The sequence below is a fragment of the Mya arenaria genome, chromosome 8 (assembly GCF_026914265.1).
Source record: "Mya arenaria isolate MELC-2E11 chromosome 8, ASM2691426v1".
Classification (NCBI taxonomy): domain Eukaryota; kingdom Metazoa; phylum Mollusca; class Bivalvia; order Myida; family Myidae; genus Mya; species Mya arenaria.
Window position 1 is genome coordinate 8666230 of NC_069129.1, and position 20520 is coordinate 8686749.

Below are 20520 nucleotides of genomic sequence, written 5' to 3' on the forward strand. Positions count from 1 at the left end.
CTTAAGTGAGAGGCGGGCAACCATACCACTAGCCCACTCTCATCCAACCATACCACAAGACCACTCTCACCCAAGTGGGGAGCAAAACCACCACGTCTTAAGCGAGAGGCGGGCAACCATACCACTGGACCACTCTCACCCAAGTGGGGAGCAAAACCACCACGTCTTGAGCGAGAGGCGGGCAACCATACCACTAGACCACTCTCACCCAAGTGGGGAGCAAAACCACCACGTCTTGAGCGAGAGGCTGGCAAACATACCACTAAACCACTCTCAACCAAGTGGGGAGCGAACCAACCACGTCTTGAGCGAAAGGAAGGGCAACCATGCCACCAGACCACTCTCATCCAAGTGGGGAGCGAACCCACCACGTCTTGAGCGAGAGGAGGGCAACCATACCTCCAGACCACTCTCACCCAAGTGGGGAGCGAACTCACCACGTCTTGAGCGAGAGGAGGGCAACCATACCACTTGACCACTCACACCCAAGTCGGGAGCAAACCCACCACGTTATGAGCGAGGGGCGGGCAAACATACCACTAAATCACTCTCACCCAAGTGGGGATCAAGTCCACCACTTCTTGAGCGAGAGGCGGGCTCCCAACCACTAGACCATTCTCACCCTAGCGAGGATCGAATCCTCCACTTTTTGAGCGAGGGGCGGGCTCCCAACCACTAGACCATTCTCACCCTAGCGAGGATCGAATCCGTCACTTTTTGAGCGAGAGGCGGGCTCCCAACCACTAGACCATTCTCACCCTAGCGAGGATCGAATCCTCCACTTTTTGAGCGAGAGGCGGGCTCCCAACCACTAGACCATTCTCACCCTAGCGAGGATCGAATACTCCACTTTTTGAGCGAGAGGCGGGCTCCCAACCACTAGCCCACTCTCAGTCTATGTGTTTTAATTGTAAAAAATGCTATGAAAACACACATGAAGATGTCGGCTTTCACTCTTGATAATCCTATAAATAATCTGCATTTATATAATAGTAAATTCTTTCTAGACGATTAGTTTGTTAATACTGATAAGAAAATGTATACACATGTCTGAATATGATAAACTGTCATCTTATCTTATATGTGATGATAGACATTAAGATTACATGAATCATTAAATGCGAACCACCATACATTTAGCACCAACAGAACAAATTCAAGCTACTTTGCACCGGGATTAAGATAACTGGAGGAAAAACAACAGCAACGAGTAAATAACATAACTTAAACAATGAAGATATGACCATTCTTTGAGACATTTGTTACGGGCGAGTTTACTAATATCCACTCTGTTTGAAGGTGTGAAAACCGCCACCCACGGGTCAGCAACTCACTTTGTGAAGATTACATCCCGTCTTTTAGCATTGCCTAAACTTACAGCCATCTAGTATTGTATATTATCAAAACATATCGAAACGCCAATTGTTAGTTTAAATATAAACATGGAAATGCAAAACTGAGTCGGTCGTTGAGGTCTTAAGTTTGTTTATTATGAATACAAATACATTCAAGTCAAGAAATTTATTAAGTAATCAAAGGCCACGGCCCTAAAAACGTGACATACATAATAAAACAAATAAAATACGAGTTGTGTCGAGAAAAGGAATTTAAGCATACATCCAAATATGAGTGTTTCCTTTTAATTGTTAATTTCTAAAAGAAGATGATATACATAGAAAGACAACTTACTTAGAGTCCCATAATTAGTTGTTTTCATAAGGCTATAAAAGTCATTTAAATCTATACCAGCAGAGTATCTATTAAACAAATATTGTCTTCTTATATTGTCATACTTTATACAGACAAAAAAGCGTGATATTCACAATCTAAGACAGATAGATGTTCGTTATCATAACAAAAAGTACATATACGATCATCTTTTGGTATGTTTAGATGCCTACCAATTTCTATTCTCAATTTATGGTTTGAACATCGAAATTTTGAAAGTTCTATTTTGTGCTTGAATGGTAAAGCTACTGAAACAACATCTATTGTATAGAGATATATCAACGTAAGAATAGAGGAAGCAGAGAGATTATATTATTACCTCTTTCATGTTGCAAGGTGTTGAAAATAAATCTATCGTATTGAAAATAGCATTTTAGAAAGTGTGAAATTACTTAAAATGTCATGATTTCTGTCAATATGTAAGCTTATGGTAATAATGAAATGCATAAGAAGATATTATTCTACTTACTTTAGTATTCGTCTGTTCACAAGTTCAAAGAGTTACTGATCTTTAAAAGTAGACAGAAATTGTGAAATGTGTTAAAGAAACTTTAAAGGCGAACAATGTTGACTGTGGAAGTTGAACGTTGCTTAAGTTCATCCTCACAACTCAACTCAACTCGACCATATAACTTATGTTCAAATACCTCTTTTTCATATTACCCGTTCATTCACCATGTTTGTGTTTATATTTGTTGTTAGAATACAGGTCTTAATAATCTATGGAATCTGTTCTATTCTGTCATAAGAAAGGCACCAGTCTTAATAAACTATATGTTCTGTTCTGTTCATTAGAAAAAAACAATGAATGGCGTTAACAGTATCCACGTTCATTGTTTTTAATTTTAAAGGTGTGATAGTTAAAGTGTGCTAAATGTACTCATATACGTATATAAAACAAGCCGAGCTGAAACAGAGCTCTCAACATTTGAAAGAAGTACTGCAGGTCAAAAGTTTGTCTATGAAACACACCGAGCGTGTTTCGACTTAAAATCATCAATTTAACTATTTGACAACAGGGCAACATAGCCTTCAAATTTTGAATTAAAAATTCAATAAATCACTGTTAGGAACGCTAAACACTGGCGACCATTTGTGTCAACTTAAAACAAGTGAAACATTACCGTTATTAATTTGACTTTGCCACTTTTACAACCTTCCTACTAAGCAAGAAGTTTGTAGTTAATGTAGTTTTAAACTTGCTTGACAGGGGAAAATTACTTAGTTAATAATTAAAGACATAAAACTCGACATATGTAGGGGTGGGTCCATGTTTAGCGCCCGTATGCCGGTCACATTTGTTTTGGCAGGCTAACGTAATTATCGCACGTATGTTACATTGACAACAGAAGCAGTGGCTGGCTTATCGAGCATAGAGAAAATTGTTGTCGAATTGATGTTAATTCAACTAGCAGTTAAAATTGTTGTCGAATAGATGTTAATTCAACTAGCAGTTATTCTTTTACCGTACTGGGATTAACTCAGTTCAAGTATAAACAATTAATAATTCTTCATTGCATATACTAAAATCAAGTATTGTTAGAATGCCTGAATGATTTATTCGTTCTTTAAAATGCCACCATACTGGTCTTAGCCATATAGCAGCAGAAATAAATAGAAAGCAAATAATCCATTGTTGACGTCTCAATCCGCGCAGCGGATTTAAAGACGTTTCATTTGAAACAATTTAACGAAAAGTTTGGTAAAATAAAACAAACGGATATATTATTTATCCTTTTTCCCTGTCGATCAAGGGGCATAACTCGGTAAGTAATATAGCCAGAGTTATGTCGGTCGATGAAGGGGCATCAATCGGTATGTTTTATAACCAGACTTATGTTCCTGCTACACGTACGGTTACTAGTGCCGTCGTTGGTAGCATGTACTTGAAGTGTTTCGTTTCATGACGCTTTCGAATGGAAATGCAGCTACGAGTTTTCATGCAAAGCCGGTGCCCTAAATGTTTTAAGCAATAAGCAGGTAACTTGGAACTAGATCACGTCGATGTTATATACATAGTTTTTATTCATTTTTTTAGCTTCCGACAGGGATATTCAAAGTTTCATTTGTAACAAATGCTTTCTGTCTTCAGCATAATTTCCAACGGAAATGAGTTCTATTGTTCATGTGACCGGACCATATCCATGAAGTCCGCTAGCACAGTTTCGTCGATTTCCTCTGACCAATGGTGACCTTTCTTGAAATATGAACCGATGATCAATCCGGTAGCGGATTTATATTCCTGGTAGTTTTGAATCGTCACACCGGACCCAACCAATACAGGAATGCTCACAGCCTTCTGTACATCTGAAAAAAGGTAATGAAACAACACTGAATGGTACCATTTTTTCCATAGGAACAAGCCTTTAACGCCATCAACGCCAGCCACGACAATACTAATGACATGTCAAGGTTCTTTTTTTTAAAAACCCATTTATAATATGATTCTGATCATAATAAACAGATCCGACGGTTAAAGAGAATCTGTGGCGATCAGTGGGAACCAATGTAAAACCCAAGCAAACCGAGCTGAACATTGAGTCGGTTGAGCTGATGGTCTCCCCGACGTTATTCCGATGAAGTATTATTTTCAAGCATCATGCTGATAGTAACATCAGTATGCAATACCAACACGTGACCCAAACACAGACCCAACATGGAATATACATATACTACGGTAAACTCAACCGTTGAGTTCGGTGGTGCTGACGGCCGCGCCTGTGGAAGTGCCGGTGACAATGACGCCGTCAGACCGGAAGAACTGGGCGGCTCTCGCGGTCTCCATTATGTCTACGTCGGCAGTGATGCTGTGGGCACTGGAAGCAAATTTAAAGTAAAGTATTCAGAAATAGCTGTATTGAGGAATGGTATGTGTGTGAATGGTATGTGTGTGAATGGTATGTGCGTGAGATTTGTTTGGCAAGAATTCTCACTTAACACAGAGTATCTGACGTCGGCGCTAAATATCCATATGCAAATTGGGATAAAATCCATTTGATGACACATTTCGGATAAGTGTTATTGTCTTAAAATAGTAAAGCAAACAAATCATAGTAACTAGGTCTTATTGGTTGTCAATGTCTTTCTTTAAATAGACACTGTCATTAAAACATTCAGATCATTTCAGAATATCATATTATTATTTTTTATTATTATTTTTGTACATTGGGGCTTGGAGCTATTATTAAAGTGCGGTTCACAGCTTTATAATTTGTTTAAATGAGAATTATTTTAATTCAATTGGAACACACAAACGTGTTTATAAATAAAACATTCCACCTATGTTTCTTTTTAATGTCTGTAAAAACTGCGACATTTTCGGCGCCAATGTGTCGTCTGTATCGGAGTAGCGGTCCTGCGCATGCGTGCATCAATCCCTCGTCAGCCACATGACTGAAAACAAATCCCTCTGCGCGAATATAGTCCAGTCCTGAAAAAAATGAAAACTAGCCTAATTCAAATAATTTAATATTTAGGATTAGATAAAAAAATCTTGTTCGATATTTAAAAGAAATAATAGTTTCATTATCCGGATAAGTTTAAGCACCAAGCGCAACTAATTACAATCACCTAAACCATGCTTGGTATTTTTCACACTTTTTAATAGCGGAGAGGCCGTCAACCATTATATGGGCCTATATTGACGTATAGCCTCGAGTATATTACTTATTTTCATGACGACATTCCCTACTTTTCCAATGAGATTGTTAGGCATTATTGAACATGCGTGAGTGTATATAACCATTTTACACAACAGGGGCGAGCCCAGGATTTGACGTAAGAGGTCACTAAGTTTGAGGTCCCTATGCCCGAGAGTTCTTCAGTTATTCATCTAGATGCCACCATGATTTTGACCTTTTTGGTTCTCTGATATCTTAATGGATCAGGTTCAACCTGCCTACAAAGTTTGAGGTCCCTAGCCTGAGCGTTCGCAAATTATTGATCAGACGCCGTTGGGGTAGACAATCGTTCCGATTACCATATGCCGCCTTTCAGGGGCATAACAATATTTTCTGGAAAAGATAATTTCAAAGCTTTTGATAAAAACAAACATAATGTCGATATCGTTTTTTACACCAGATTTTGATCACGGAAAGTGATATTGAGCGAAATGAAGTCAATGTGTATATCCCGTTTTATCGTTGTACATAAATACAGGATACTAGTATACTCTAATATTATCAGTCATTCATTGTATAATACTGTTAAAAAGTATTTCAATGTTTCAACGACATGTATTTAGGTGAATTTCAAACCTCCACTTTATAAGGACGGCCAAAAAAGACATTTGTAGAGTCAAAAACGTTGTCCCAGGTTTCATGAAATTATGTTCGCTACCGCCTTCGCCGACAATAGGCGGAAAATATGACAAAACCAAATAGTTTTGCTCACAATTATGATAAGCCGTAATAAATTCTTAGCGTACCAGTTGCCAGTGCCACAGCGAGTGCCTGGTTATTCGCTCCAGCAAGTATCTGGACGCCTACAGGTCCCGAGTCAAATGCCTTTCTGACCCTGACGGCCGCTGAAGTCATCATGGAGACAACTTCCGGCCCAACGTCGCACGAGTGTTGATACGGGATGTCGTGCATATTTTCGATCAAAACACTGTCCTGTGAAAAAATTCTTAGGTAAAATAAAGAAAATCGAAGATTCAAAACGCACACAAATGTGCAACGCTCATAAAACAGGCCAATTAACCCCTCGAAAAGGCCTTGTTTTTATTTCTTATAATTTTATTATATTTTTACTTTATTGAATCATTCTAATATATGAATTCGCTCTCAACACAGAATACACAGCATGTTTACATAAATACATGTATGTATGTGTACAAGTTGTTTATGCTTTTTGCTTTTGCAGTATAATTATGATGACTTGTAAAAGGAAGTATTTACAACTCCAGCCATTTTGTATATCTGCGCTTCTCTCTCAGCCCGCGCGATGATGCCCTGAACAGAACCCTGGAAGCCAGGGGTACCTAGAACAGAAACAGAACAATATGTTAAACATGCAGGAACGTAAACAAGTTTGAGTAGAGCTAAAGATGTCATACCAAGGACATTGGTGGCTTAGGCTAGCAGCGATTTATAGGTTTATAAGGTTATCTTAACTTTCCAATTGGTATGTGCCAGTAGAAGATATGGATCCCGGTGTTGATTCATGTATATAAGACTATTATAGGACACATCTACGAAACCATGTATAACTCCCTGTGCAGTGAACGTCCGTGCAGCGAGGGCATATGAATGTGCATGTACGTCATATATGTACGCCCATGCCATGCAGCACAAATGTAATATCTGTATGTTGCAGAAAAATAATTTGCGGTGGTTTTGTGAACAATTTCTTTCCCATGCAGCATATAATACTCTATTTGTTCAATAAAATAAATAAACTGGAGGTTTTGTCTTTAAACTGGAGGTTTTGTCTTGTATCAATATTACCGACACCTTTCGGATAGACGCTATACAGTAATGTTTAAAAAATAGTGCGACCGCGTAAACAAATAAAACGGTACAGTTGTTTCAAACAATGTTTATTTTACCTGAATATTTTAAATGTTTCAAATTCGACACCGTGATGTTACGCTCAAGTCCCAATTAAGTTATATCATTTGGCGATTTCGGAAAGAATGGGAAGTACACTATTATAAAAATCAATACTGAAAAAAGTTCATGTGTAAAGGTTGTATTTCATTTATATAATTAGTATTCGTCGAGGCAAACAACCAGCTTTCCGAGAAGAAATGAACACAAGTGGTATACCTCGACCGGTGTGGCCTGTCCGAATATTACGCAGGTTCAAGTACAAGTCATTTGCATTTTGTTTACTAATTATGTGATGTCATAATAAACAATTGACTCATATAGAAGGACTAAACATTGCTCTTTAATTCGTTTTACCTGGATTTGCTAACAAATGAATCATTCCTATGATATTTGATCTAAATTTTGTTAACACAGATTTCTGTGTCACTCTGGAGGTCGCCATTTTATCGCAATGTTTACTTTTTGTCGGAGGCGGGCACTTATAAATAGGTCATCCAATAAAATTGCCGCATTTTGCAGAGCTCAGAGATGAATCATACTCACTGCGCAGGCGCAGCCACGTTTGATTGTTTACAAAAAGAATTTGTTTTATTTTGAAATGTTTTACCAAATATCTTTTTTATTTTTAACACGCACTTCAAAACGATTTAGCTTATGAGACAAATGGAACTTCCCAGATTAATTTGATACGTAATAAGCTATACCCTTAGTAAAGGTTAAAAGGAAAAACTTCTTCAAAGTTGAACTATTATCAGGAAGTTTCCAATGTAGTATCAATGGAAAGAAAATGATTTTTCTACTTATTTATGAATTAAAGAAGTATAACAAGGCCATCCATTATCAAAAGTGAACCTCATTTCACTCAACTATTGTACAATTTAAACAATTTACGTATTTTTTGTGATTTTATTTCATACACAAAATGATATTTTGAATAAGCCCATATTTCCCGCTACATTTTCTATCAAACTAAAAAATAAAGGAATTTAAAAATAGTTTAACTTTAGATATTAATATAATTAAGATTTTAGTTTTATTTCAGATCATTTGCATTCAAGATTATAAACTTAAAGCATTTCCTTTATTAGTCTTCGGTAACATTCGTGGATCCGATCGCTTGGCGGGAGCGTCGTTCACTGGCCCCTCGTAACAGCTGATCCCGACAAAGAACCGTTGTGTGCTAGATTTATCAGTTGCGCCAATATCAGCTTGGGTGTCGGTGTGAAAAGTTAGAAAATGCCAGTAAATTATCAAAGATCGTGAAAGTGAGAACAACATAATTTATTTAGACTACTGTTTTACTTACGGAAAGTGGAATATAGATAAATATAAAGTTAGTTTGATTCTGTTTTAAATTGGAATCTTGGAGATAAATTTTGATCGTGTAACTACTTTAAAAAATGTGATGTCTTATTGAAAGCAACATCCATCGATGTACGATTTGAAACAATGCTTAAGAATTTCATCTTTTGTATTTTTATAGTCTGCCAATTACCTTTGTTACACGACTTTCACCTGGGGCAAAAGTAATCGACTCGTCAGATAACATTTTGAACTGGACGAATGCACCTCGTGAATTCTGCAGATTTATAAAGTTTTCTTTCTCAATTAGTGATGAATTGTGCTAACAAATACCTTAATGTTAACTTTTTGTTTTAAGGATCAACTAAATGTGTGGACACAGCACCAAAATGTCAAGAAAAAGGTAAGACTTTTCAGATTTCTTTTTTGACACCTTGTGCGATATCCCGCCATTTTGATTTTGCAACTCTGCGAATAGGGCACTGAATATTTCGATAAGTACAAACTTTATTCTTCATTTTCAGCTCACGAATGTCTTCCAGATCGAAAACCAGTAATCAAGTGTCAATATGCAATAAAGTATCCAGAAAACGAAAAGCTGAAGAGGTATATTTTTGTCTTTGAAGTTGACCATTTTTGCGCCATTTCCGCTCGCTTTGTCCATTGTGAAATTGGTGGGTGGGGTATGAAAATAAAATTGTTTACGATTGTAAATTTGCTTTTCAGGAATTAGAAGGCGCAATGGAATGTAATAAGAGGAGACAGTCTCAGTCATTTAGAATAGAGGTAACGTTGATTTATTTTATTTTGTTAATATTGTTGATATTTTTCCCACGTTTTGTGGTTCATCTTGGTATTCGCAGTCGAAAATGTTGAATTCAATTTTCCACTACAAATTGTTCATTATAGATAAATATTTTTGTTCAAAGCTTATTCTAGACCCCTATTTTCGAGAAGCAGCTCCTGTTGTATTTTATTATTGAAGTCCTAATGTTGTTTTTCACACCTTTTGTTGTGTAATGATTGCTTTGATCACATCTTTGTGGCTTTAATCTGCTGTAATCTGTGATCTCTTTAGAAGATTTCATCACCTTCACCTTTGCTTCTGTTTTCTTATGGGGCATATTTCTCAACAGGGCTTGAACAAAGCAGTTTTATTTAAACTAACAAAACCTAAGAATTTCTGACTTCTATCTCGATTTGGGATTAACTGCAACTATGAAAACCTTAATATACTAAAAAATCTGTTTCAGAACCAATGGGTTGCAATTTCGGAAACAACTGCTGTTACCACATGCTCAATAGTACCCAGTCCTGAATCATCTCCCAGCAGGCTAGATTTTACAAGTCATAAGCTTGGCTCTCATTTCCGATTCCAAAACTATTTCACGACACCTGTTGAGTTACGAGATTCACCACTACCTCAGTTAGACTGGGCTGACTCACGTCAAGTCTGGCAGACTATGTTACGGAAAGAACTGAACTATGTGCGAGATCAAAATTTGTTTGATAAACATCCAGCACTCCATGCAAGAATGAGGGCAATACTTCTGGATTGGTTAATAGAAGTAAGTCCCATCAGTAATGATACAGCATGTCTTAAAGTTTTAAAATAAATATAGAAAATTAAATGCATACTTGATGAAATGTTTGGATGACATCTAAATGGTTGCTTTATCTTGAGCTCTGAACATACATTTTAGATATAAAATTTGCATTTTTTCTGCAGGTTTGTGAAGTGTATAAGCTACACCGCGAAACATTTTACCTGGCCACTGATTTCCTTGATCGATTCCTGACCACCCAGAGTAACATACTGAAACATCAGCTCCAGCTTCTCGGCATTACATGTTTATTTATTGCTGCTAAGCTTGAGGTAAAAAACAATCAAAATGTGGATTTAGAATGCTTAAATAAAATCTTATAAAGATGATGGAATATAAATGTACCTTAGATAAGATGCATGACTTGCTGTGAGGAGAACTGTTTTAACCTGTATAAAAATATTTATATTTGGTTGATTTTCTTCCAGGAAATCTACCCACCTAAGCTGGTTGAGTTTGCCTATGTGACGGATGGGGCATGTACGGAAGATGAAATTCTTGACCAAGAACTCATCATTTTAAAGGTAAATTGCTTTTGGTGGTATTTATTTTTGGAAGTTAACTGACCATCCAGCCTGTTGTTGTTAAACAAGACAGGTAGGATGGTCCCATAAACAATTAATTGACAAACAAGCAAAATCATGAAGAACAAGTTATCAGTCGAACAAAAGCTGGCATATATTTATGATTTGTGACAGTGTAAGACTCAATTTCTGGTTCATTTATAACAAGGCTCCTTCATTTTTTGTTTGTTTCAAACACTTGTGTAAATTGGTCTTGTTCATCATTAGCCTTATTTCTATGCTGTTTGACGGAGCAAAAAATTGTTATTGAGATCTGATTTGTTCAGAGGTCAGTGGAAAAATACTATTTACACTACAGGGATGAGCCAGGCAGCCATTAAACATTGAGGTTGTTTAAAGGTACAAGATCAAAGCCTTGCACCACTCTATGAGAGACAACCAAAGCATCTGAGAGTGATCACATATCATTATATGTATATTGAAACATCCCAAATCATTAAATGTTTGGGTTACCTTCTTACAAACTTTTCTTCCTATTACTACCTGCACAAATAAAAAGTGACTAAGTTTCAAACTCGTACCTTCCAGGCTATCAAATGGGACTTGTCTCCTGTGACTGCAAACGGCTGGCTCAATGTCTACCTCCAAGTGTCGAACGCCGAACAGATAAGGGGCGGTGAACACGGCTTTGTCTTCCCACAGTACTCCTCACATGCATTTGTACAGATTGTGCGGGTAAGTGGGTTGTAGCTTTTACAGATATGGACAAGCAATGTTATCAAAACTGGTTTTGCCTAGAATATCTATTTGAAGTCTTAAAAATTAAACAAAGATTCCCATTGGCTAGAAATAGTACAAAAAAATTGACATCTCATAACATAGTTCCTTTGATAATGATAATCACAGACACTCTCTAAAGAAGACTTATAATTGATAAATCAGATTACTGCCGCTGTTTATGATTTATAAACTTCTTACAAGACTATTTCAAATCTTGAGTTATTTTGTAAATCTATCCATTGGTTCAACAGTTGAGTTTTTTTTATCATTGTGGTGCTTCTCCATGTCAATTTTCATTTGTGAGACTGAGACTTAATGTGTTAAGATCAGACATCCACACAATGAATAATGATTTATTCTTGGACAATAGCCTTTAGTCATGTCTGGCTTTCTTTCCTATGAAGTGTTAATGTTCCCATGTCTTATGTTGACAGTTACTGGACCTGTGTATGCTGGATATTGAGAGCCTGCAGTTTCAGTACAGCGTCCTGGCAGCGGCCGCCCTCTACCATAACTCATCCAAGGAACTAGCACTTTCAGTCTCTGGTAAGTATTTGCATTCATGTTTTTTATTGAACAAAATACAATCAACATTTTCACACATAAGAAATACAGAAAATGTTCATGGCTGTCTATTTTCTTAAATTCATCAAACCAACTAAAACTGATGTCTGGTGCAAAACTCTGATTTCTCTGTCAGAAACTGTTGTAGTGTCAGGAGCCGTACCAGATTTTTATGATCATTTATAGGAGATCATAATCTATCAATGGATGATTAAGACTGGTAAAATTGTCATTCTGAAATAAATACTTGAAAATCATTACTTTAGTATTCAATGATCAAGTATCTGAAACGAGTATTACTTTTATTGACCAAAGGGAGGTAGAACTTAAATGGTCAGAACCAGGAACAACAGTTTATAAATTACAAATTCACTTTTGGTGCCAAGGTTGACCCTTTTAGATCATGATCATTAGAACAATGTTGTATTGATAATTAAGCATGTAACTAGCTGTCAACCAGTTTAGTTTTGTGTACCGGTAGGTTAAAACAACAAGTAACTGGATTACAAACAGAAATACCAGAATTGATTAGATAACTGAAGGAAACTCCCATATGCTTATCGCTCTTAAAATGTTTAATCTATAATGATCATAATTATTGCCATGCAGGTTATAAATGGCTGGACATACTCCCATGTGTGCAGTGGATGGCTCCGTTTGCTGTGTCTGTCCGGGAACTGGGACAAACAGCAGTGAAATTCTTCCCTAACATCCAGTCAGAAGATTCCCACATCATACAAACACATGTTGTCGACATTCAGCTATTGGTAAGAGGAATTGTTATTGATGGAATGAGTTTAAGGATTCCAAAAGAAACACTGCTATCAACTTTCTGCTTTTTTTCTTCAAGTTTGCACTCAAATTGAGAAATATCTTTTTAATATTGTTTTTTTGGTACTGTATTTTATAGAAGAATTTTTTTTAGGTATTGTCATAGTCTTGGTTTTGTCATTGTGCAATGCATAAATACATAATACATACTTGAACGTCAAAAAACAAATGAAGTTATTCAATTAAATTCAAATGAAACTTGGTACACATGTTACCAGTGACAGAACATGTATACATATATAGCAAAGCCCATGACTCGAATAAAGTGACACTATCAAAAATCAATACACACACATGTATAACAAACATAAACTTTGAGTGATACACGTTCAACTAATTACTAAATTATGAATTTATGGAAAATATTAATTACTGATAACAAGATTGTAACATTGTATCAATAGCAAAAATGCAAAAATATTAAATGATTGGTGAGTGCTATAAGATTTACTGTTTTCTACTTTAGTCCAATAAGATAGAAATGACATGTTTTCTGCACCTTTCTTTCAAATTTAACCTCACTGTTCTTCATAAGAACCATTGTTTTCGACATTTATTCATCTTTTGTGGTATATCATAACAATTGTATTAATTGTGGTAAATCTTGTTTTGTAGTAAGAGTGCATCTTTAAATAATTGTTATGGCCCCTTTTTGACTGCAAAATAACAGACAAGAGGTGGCACACTCCACAGCACGCTTGTTTTTGATTGTGATAGAACTTTGATACTTATCATGGAATATTTCTGTTGCAGGAAAAAGCCCAGCTGCGTCGTGATGAGATTGTATTTGCTGACCAAGGAAGTCCGCCCGATCTTCAAGCCCAGGTGATCACACAGCTGACCCCGCCTAGCGACAAGAAAGGCAACATTTCCCCATTGTGCGAGAAGATCCGAGTTTCCCCATCCTGCGATGATAAGGAGAATTATATTCCCGCGTCACCTGAAACCCCGGATCTTACAGCACATAGCTGATGATCAGTTGTGTTAGAAAAGAATTTATTTATAACATAGTAGCATGATGGTATATTTATTTGTCCTCAGCGGTATTATGAGTACAACATCTATCAGATGTTGTTTGGTGGATGATTTAAGATATAACAGGGAAAGAGTGAATTGGGAAGCAAGGCTTTGAAAAAGTTGTGGTGTTTAGAAGGACTTAAAATGAAGCCTTTTATATGTGTGTGTAGGAATTCTGCATTGAGTTTTTACTAGAAAATATTAAACCAGGAGATGTGTGAAAGCAATGATAGAAGGCAGTTAAAGGCCCTTCTAAATCTTGACATCTCAGTGCGATAGAAGTGAAGTGAAATAGAAAATTATAGAAACATTAAGCAGTGTAGTTGTTCATTTGAAAACGACCGATATTCGGTTTAAAACAAGTATACGCCAAAAACATGTAATTACAATGTGAGGTTAATCCAAGAATGTACTAAGCGATGTTAAAGTGTTCAGGGTTCAGGTACCTTGTGGTGTTAACCCCACGATAATATGTCGATATATTTATTTCGGAAGCTACATATTTATATGGCCTTGCAATTCAGGAGATACAAAAATATATAAGGGCTCAGTTGTTGAGATTTGTTGTTTGCACTTGTTGAGGTTTCCATGGAAACCAATTTTGTGGTGATTTATTTATTATGATGGTTGCCCTTCATATCTGTGTTCCAAGTGCCTCAAAATGGAAGCATTCAATGCTTTTGTGCCTTAAATTGTGTTCATCTTATTTCTTTTATTTAAAGAAATGTTTAAGCTGTTTGCACACGTATGAATTTTTAATCCTGTATTATTGTCCTATTTAATTCTTTATTTATATGTTTATGCCTCAAAATGGCTATGAAGAACCACAAAGTGTTCAATATATTTTCGTACTATTTTTATTCTAATTTTATTTGAACCAAGTTTTATTGCTCATTTTTTGTATGTAATCTTGTTCTCTTTCATTGCTTTAAAAAAAAACAAAAAAAAACTAGTCATTAACTTACCATGATGCCTTGTATAATAACATTTATACAATTGAAAAGACAAGATATTTTCATTTAAATTATTGTATTGATTTTTAGGACAACTGAACAAAGAACTGTACAGTTTATTCCACCTTCTATCAATATTGTCTCTGCCAAATGATTTTTTAAGTTCAGGCTAGAATTTGCATTGCCTTATAAACATTTTGGATATACCGATAAATTTATTAAATATATATTTGAATATATGCAATAATATTCATAATTAATTGAATGTTCACAAATGACTGTACAAAGTGTATTATATAACCATGGTATTGACCACATAGCTGTAACCTCACAACACAGTGTGCAATATGTTATGCCTATGAAAATATTAACAGAATATAACCAGTCACTTTCGTTTATAGATTGAAATAATTTATGATTTAGAGATAGTTGTTTTAACACTTGTGTGTATGTTTGCCTGTAGTGTCGGTAATCTATCTTAACAACCAATTTCCCCATTGTGTCCATATTTCTGTCTCCGTAACTAATTTAGCTACCAGTACAAGGTTGCTTTACTATTTAATTATCAAAACGAAACTAAAAGATTCACTCTAGTGTACATTTCATGATTTTTTTATGTGAATTAGTATGTTAATGTTTACTTAAAACAAACACCTAGCCTGAAAGAGGTAAAGAAACTGATGCCTGGTCATTATCTACATTCCAACAACTTCATAGATTATCTATTCACTGATAAGTCCAAATTTTACAGAGCAAGTCAATGTAGCTACCCTATGAGGTGTATAACCCATTATCTTTGGTTAAGTGTCAACAATAACCCCAGTAGTTTAGGAGATGAAATGATGTTTTCTTGTTATTCAGTTTGTCAAGTACACATACAGACCATTACTGAAAACGAGGCAAACTCTAGTATATTGTCTTCTTCAATTGTAATTGGTGTGAAATGTTTTTTATAAGATTTTCAAAATTATTTGTATTACTTAAAAATGGCCAGCTATACTGCAAAAGTTTACTGTTTACTTAGGCTTATCGATAAATGAATGAAGCATGATATATGAATGAAGCATGATACATGATTTTGATTTTATAGGAAAACTATGGAATAAAATAAAGTTCTTGTTTTTGCTTATTGCTACATGTTCTATGTACCAAATTGTATTTGTTGCCAGTGAAAGTGCATATAGTACCACAATGCGTTCATTTGATACAGATGTGTTCAGTTTTTCTTTTGCATTCTTGATAAGTTCTATCATTTTGTCTTTCTTGAGATGTCAGATGTTTCATTTTTTTCATCACATTTTGATATCATTTGTACAGAATTCATTTAATGATCATTTTCTATATGGTATAACCATTCATGCTCACATTTCATTCCATCAAATTATAAATAAACTTCATACCAATATAATTATGCATAATTCAGATTAGGACATGTATACAAATACTACGAGCTGTAAGCATTGTTTAAACTTGTGTATATTGATGATTACAGAATAGAAAGTTTTATATTTTGAAACTTTTAATGAATTAATTGAAATATGTTATTGAATAAGGAGATAATAATACAAGATTCAAAGCTCAAATATTAGTCATAAAATGTCTCGGATGTGCCTTACACATGTAAGATTGATGGAGAAAAGGTTTCAACAGCGTCTGTTCATATGTGTTTTTAAAGTTCAAATCGTACAAGGTTTTAGATGGTAAATATTTTAAATGTCTGTGTTTTAGTTAATTTCAGGTTGTGTGTGATTTAGAAATTATATTTTAATTGAATGGTTTTAAATGATACTAAATTATAACAATTGAATGAACTGTATATTGACCAACAACAAATAAAAATATCAAAATCTACTTGTGTGTGATCTTGTCGTGTTCTGGAGCTCCGAAGGCAGTGTATATGTCCACTCCATTTGAACTTCCTTAGATGAATGTGCTTTCATATTTTGATGAATGAAAGATCTTTAGCAGGCCCCAATTTCTCAAAACTTTTTAAGCTTAACAGGCTGAAGTAGCTTATGGTCTCTGTTGCTTGTCATCATTGGTGCAAACTGTTGTACTCAGCATCCAGTGACCTGCTTATGGACGGACTTGATGGTCAATGGCCAGAAAGGGGAGTCCTGTATCCACACCCAGCAATCTAGCAAGGCCAGAACCAGAGATGTGTATCAGACCTGGGAGGCATAAGATCAATACAAGATACTTTTTTGTGTGCTCTGTAACTTGACCTCTTGAAGATATCGGTAGTGAATGTATATTTCACTTATACTTGTAGTACTATAAGTAGCATGCTTTATTGAAATAGTGCTGTAATTAAATTATTTGCATGCTACTTACTGCATGGTAGGATCTGGCTACCAGTTAAGGTTCTGGAAAAATGAACAAAATTGGAAAACACTCCAGGTACAAGCTGTGTTGTCAATAAGAACGGACTGCCGGCCAAAATAGACAGTTAAAATGGCAATTGGGCTGGTTCAAATTTCGAAAAATCAGTGAATTTTATGTACAATAAGTAGTAGCTGGTCGGTCTTTACTATTTGAAACGGTTCAACCGAAACTTGTTAAGAACCCTGTACAAGATCAGATAATAATGCTCAATCATAGACTATGCCGTTACTTGGAACAGGTAGTCACATGAAATGTGCAACACATGTTACCATAGATCCACAAGTGTAGCAATTCCTTTAATTCTGGCTATAATTATTTTGAAGTAATGCCCCTTAGGCAACTGAGAAGCATCAGCTATATGTGCTCTAGTTATTCAAGTCTAGACAAAATCATGAGACCTTTATATCTTTGCCTACATTTTACTATTTGACCAATTTGCTTTTGTGTTCACTCACCTTTTGGAACTACACAATGTACCTGAAGGATTGAAAGTTTGATGTATAGAAAACAATATGAGAGCTCATGTTCCAGGGGGGTGTTTATAGGGTCACTGTCACTCTACAGAGCCAGAGCTTTATAACACCTTAACCGCCCTTATAATTTGGATTTAATCTGGCACAAAAGTTAATGCATCAGACAATATGCAGAGCACTAGTCATATCAATTGATGTGACAGAATGAAGCTTCAATTGAATCAGACCACCATCCAAAGATACCTACTTTGTTTAACAAAAGAACTAAGTAACTGTATCAAAGTCTGGTGAATTTGATTGTCCAGGGTTATCATGTCACTAGTAAATCTCTCCATTGGCTTAACAGTTATGAATACAATGTATTTATATCAGGGTGGTTCACATGATGTCAGTTGACATTGGGGTCAAAATCAATGTTCATGCCAGCTTAACTCTGAGAGAACTTGCAGGTTAAGTTAATATTTTTGCACACAAAGGTTCACCATTTGTGCTGTCATGCTAAAAACTATCATGAATGTTCCCACAAAGTCAGTGCGATGTCATGGTCACATTTTGGGGGTCAGAGGTCAGAAAATCCTTTAATTCTCCTTTCACTTTGTATCAATTTTTCATAAAATAAGACTTTTTTATCTATATATTATTTATTAATGTCATATTAATAACATGAACTGGATTATTTTTTATTAAGAAGACAAATATAAATTAAAATTTTATCACAGTTTAACAACAGATGCAACAATGCAATAACAAAAGTGACTTATCTAATGCATACACAGGTCTATCACAACCTGTAATAAAACAATACATTCTCACATTTTTACATCATAAAAAGTTACAAAAATGGAAGTTCAACAATATGGAAAAGATTCAGATCAAATCAGTTCTTTGTTATTTATACAATGTCATGTATTTAGTTGGTAAGGTAAATAAGTTTCAGCTTTAGAAGAGTCTGTTTGCTGTTGCCCTCTAAGTGTACATGATTTATATAATTGTGTACATAAGTCTTCAGAGAGGTTGCAAAACATGACATGCAGTTGGTCTTTAGCGAAAACTATCTTTCCACATGTACCAGTAGCCTCTGCCATAAATGCTTCCTCCTGATATTGGAGATGTCATTATTGTTCCTCTTGTATGAATTTACTCATTTACCCATTACTGTATTTCTTGATCACAAATTAAAACCTGTGTCCTGGTTATGATTATACCTTTCAACTTGTACAAAGTACACCTACCTAGATGATGTAGCACTCCGAAATAAGTTCACATATACAAGAAAATTTACAAGTACCGTTTCACAATAAGAAAATATTAAAGAATTCTTGAGGCTAATACAGACCATGTATTGTTTGAATAATAAACTGCTAATATAAGTGTTCAACAGATTAAACATACAACTGCCAATTTTATAACTACAATGTTAACAGATCTTCAAGTAATGAATTTTACATTTACTCCTTTTAGAAATCTATGGTTATAAATGCGTTATTAAAATGAATAATTTGCAATTAGAACATTTATTCTACCTACTACATTGCTTTGTCAGTGGATTATATGTATGTTTCTTTCAAAAATGTCTGCACCCTCAAAATGCCGCAGTTTATAAACATCCGTCACTTATTCATGCATATTCCTTTAAATCTAAACACTGATCTATTTTGCCTGGTGTTTTCATACATTTGTGTTCAGTATTAAATTTGAAAATTCATAAAATTTTATGTTCAACACATTTGTTCACATATACAATCCGTAAGTTGAACTGGTTGATATTTGGTTCAGAGCTTTCAGAAAAGCTGTGATCCAAAAATGTGGCAAATCATGAATATCTGTCGCATAATGATATAATCCATGAAAGATTGATTGTTATTTGGTATGTTGCTTCACAAAGACAATATTATCTAAATGCCATCTTTCATGAATGTTTGTCATATAAATTATAATTCAATAAAAAAAGTTGATATTTGGTATGACGCTGCACAAGGTCTGTGTCCACTATATGCCACCTGTCATCAATGCGCATCACGCTGATGTTCTTTAACCTTTCTGTGCAGATGGCAGCCAATCAGTCGCTTCATCGGTACATAGCGACCAGTCTGAAACAGAGAAATGTGAGTGTAAATGTTTTATAGCGTAACGGATCATAGCGACCAGTCTGAAACAGAGAAATGTGTGTGAACGTTGTAGCGTAACGGAACATAGTGACCAGTCTGAAACAGAGAGATGTGTGTGAACGTTGTAGCGTAACGGAACATAGCGACCAGTCTGAAACAGAGAAATGTGTGTGAACGTTGTAGCGTAACGGATCATAGCGACCAGTCTGAAACAGAGAAATGTGTGTGAACGTTGTAGCGTAACGGAACATAGCGACCAGTCTGAAACAGAGAAATGAGTGTGAACGTTGTAGCGTAACGGATCATAGCGACCAGTCTGAAACAGAGAAATGTGTGTGAACGTTGTAGCGTAACGGATCATAGCGACCAGTCTGAAACAGAGAAATGTGTGTGAACGTTGTAACGTAACGGAACATAGCGACCAGTCTGAAACAGAGAAATGTGTGTGAACGTTGTAGCGTAACGGATCATAGCGACCAGTCTGAAACAGAGAAATGTGTGTGAACGTTGTAGCGTAACGGATCATAGCGACCAGTCTGAAACAGAGAAATGTGTGTGAACGTTGTAGCGTAACGGATCATAGCGACCAGTCTGAAACAGAGAAATGTGTGTGAACGTTGTAACGTAACGGAACATAGCGACCAGTCTGAAACAGAGAAATGTGTGTGAACGTTGTAGCGTAACGGAACATAGCGACCA

The 20520-nt window shown here is 35.6% G+C and overlaps 3 protein-coding genes across 11 annotated transcripts in view; 1 reads left to right on the forward strand and 2 right to left on the reverse strand.

Annotated features, from left to right (window-relative positions):
* Positions 1 to 3223: 3223 nt before the first annotated feature.
* LOC128242613 (uncharacterized protein F13E9.13, mitochondrial-like) lies at positions 3224 to 7739 on the reverse strand. The gene is made up of 6 exons (XM_052959834.1): positions 7635 to 7739; positions 6627 to 6709; positions 6155 to 6341; positions 5008 to 5158; positions 4417 to 4544; positions 3224 to 4035 (listed from the first exon to the last, which is right to left on the reverse strand). The coding sequence occupies exons 1-6, from the start codon at positions 7720 to 7722 to the stop codon at positions 3845 to 3847; spliced, it is 828 nt and encodes a 275-aa protein (XP_052815794.1). The 5' UTR covers positions 7723 to 7739; the 3' UTR covers positions 3224 to 3844.
* A 701-nt stretch (positions 7740 to 8440) lies between these two features.
* LOC128242195 (G1/S-specific cyclin-E-like) lies at positions 8441 to 16676 on the forward strand. 2 transcript variants are annotated; one of them, XM_052959269.1, is made up of 11 exons: positions 8441 to 8545; positions 8941 to 8985; positions 9107 to 9188; positions 9309 to 9368; positions 9836 to 10150; positions 10312 to 10458; positions 10615 to 10710; positions 11299 to 11445; positions 11925 to 12036; positions 12664 to 12821; positions 13639 to 16676. In XM_052959269.1, the coding sequence occupies exons 2-11, from the start codon at positions 8951 to 8953 to the stop codon at positions 13855 to 13857; spliced, it is 1371 nt and encodes a 456-aa protein (XP_052815229.1). In that variant the 5' UTR covers positions 8441 to 8545; positions 8941 to 8950; the 3' UTR covers positions 13858 to 16676. The 2 variants fall into 2 exon arrangements, with proteins under 2 accessions (XP_052815229.1, XP_052815228.1); XM_052959268.1 differs by having other exon boundaries at positions 8451 to 8613.
* Positions 16677 to 18374: 1698 nt separating this feature from the next.
* LOC128242367 (uncharacterized) overlaps positions 18375 to 20520 on the reverse strand; it is a 65388-nt gene continuing 63242 nt past the window's right edge. For all 8 annotated transcript variants that reach the window (XM_052959496.1, XM_052959500.1, XM_052959494.1 and 5 more), the window contains one exon: positions 18375 to 19803. In XM_052959496.1, coding sequence (XP_052815456.1) covers positions 19720 to 19803 — 84 coding nt within the window. In that variant the 3' untranslated portion in view covers positions 18375 to 19719. The remainder of the gene's footprint in view (positions 19804 to 20520) is intronic.

Coding starts and splice junctions, on each gene's coding strand:
- LOC128242613 (XM_052959834.1), bottom strand. CDS start 7,722: ATGGCGACCTCCAGAGTGACACAGAAATCTGTGTTAACAAAATTTAGA. Junction 5,159..6,154: donor CGCTGTGGCACTGGCAACTG/GTACGCTAAGAA, acceptor CATTTTTTTCAG/GACTGGACTATATTCGCGCA. Junction 4,036..4,416: donor CAGCACCACCGAACTCAACG/GTTGAGTTTACC, acceptor ACCTTTTTTCAG/ATGTACAGAAGGCTGTGAGC.
- LOC128242195 (XM_052959269.1), top strand. CDS start 8,951: ATGTGTGGACACAGCACCAAAATGTCAAGAAAAAG. Junction 9,369..9,835: donor CTCAGTCATTTAGAATAGAG/GTAACGTTGATT, acceptor AATCTGTTTCAG/AACCAATGGGTTGCAATTTC. Junction 12,822..13,638: donor TTGTCGACATTCAGCTATTG/GTAAGAGGAATT, acceptor TTTCTGTTGCAG/GAAAAAGCCCAGCTGCGTCG.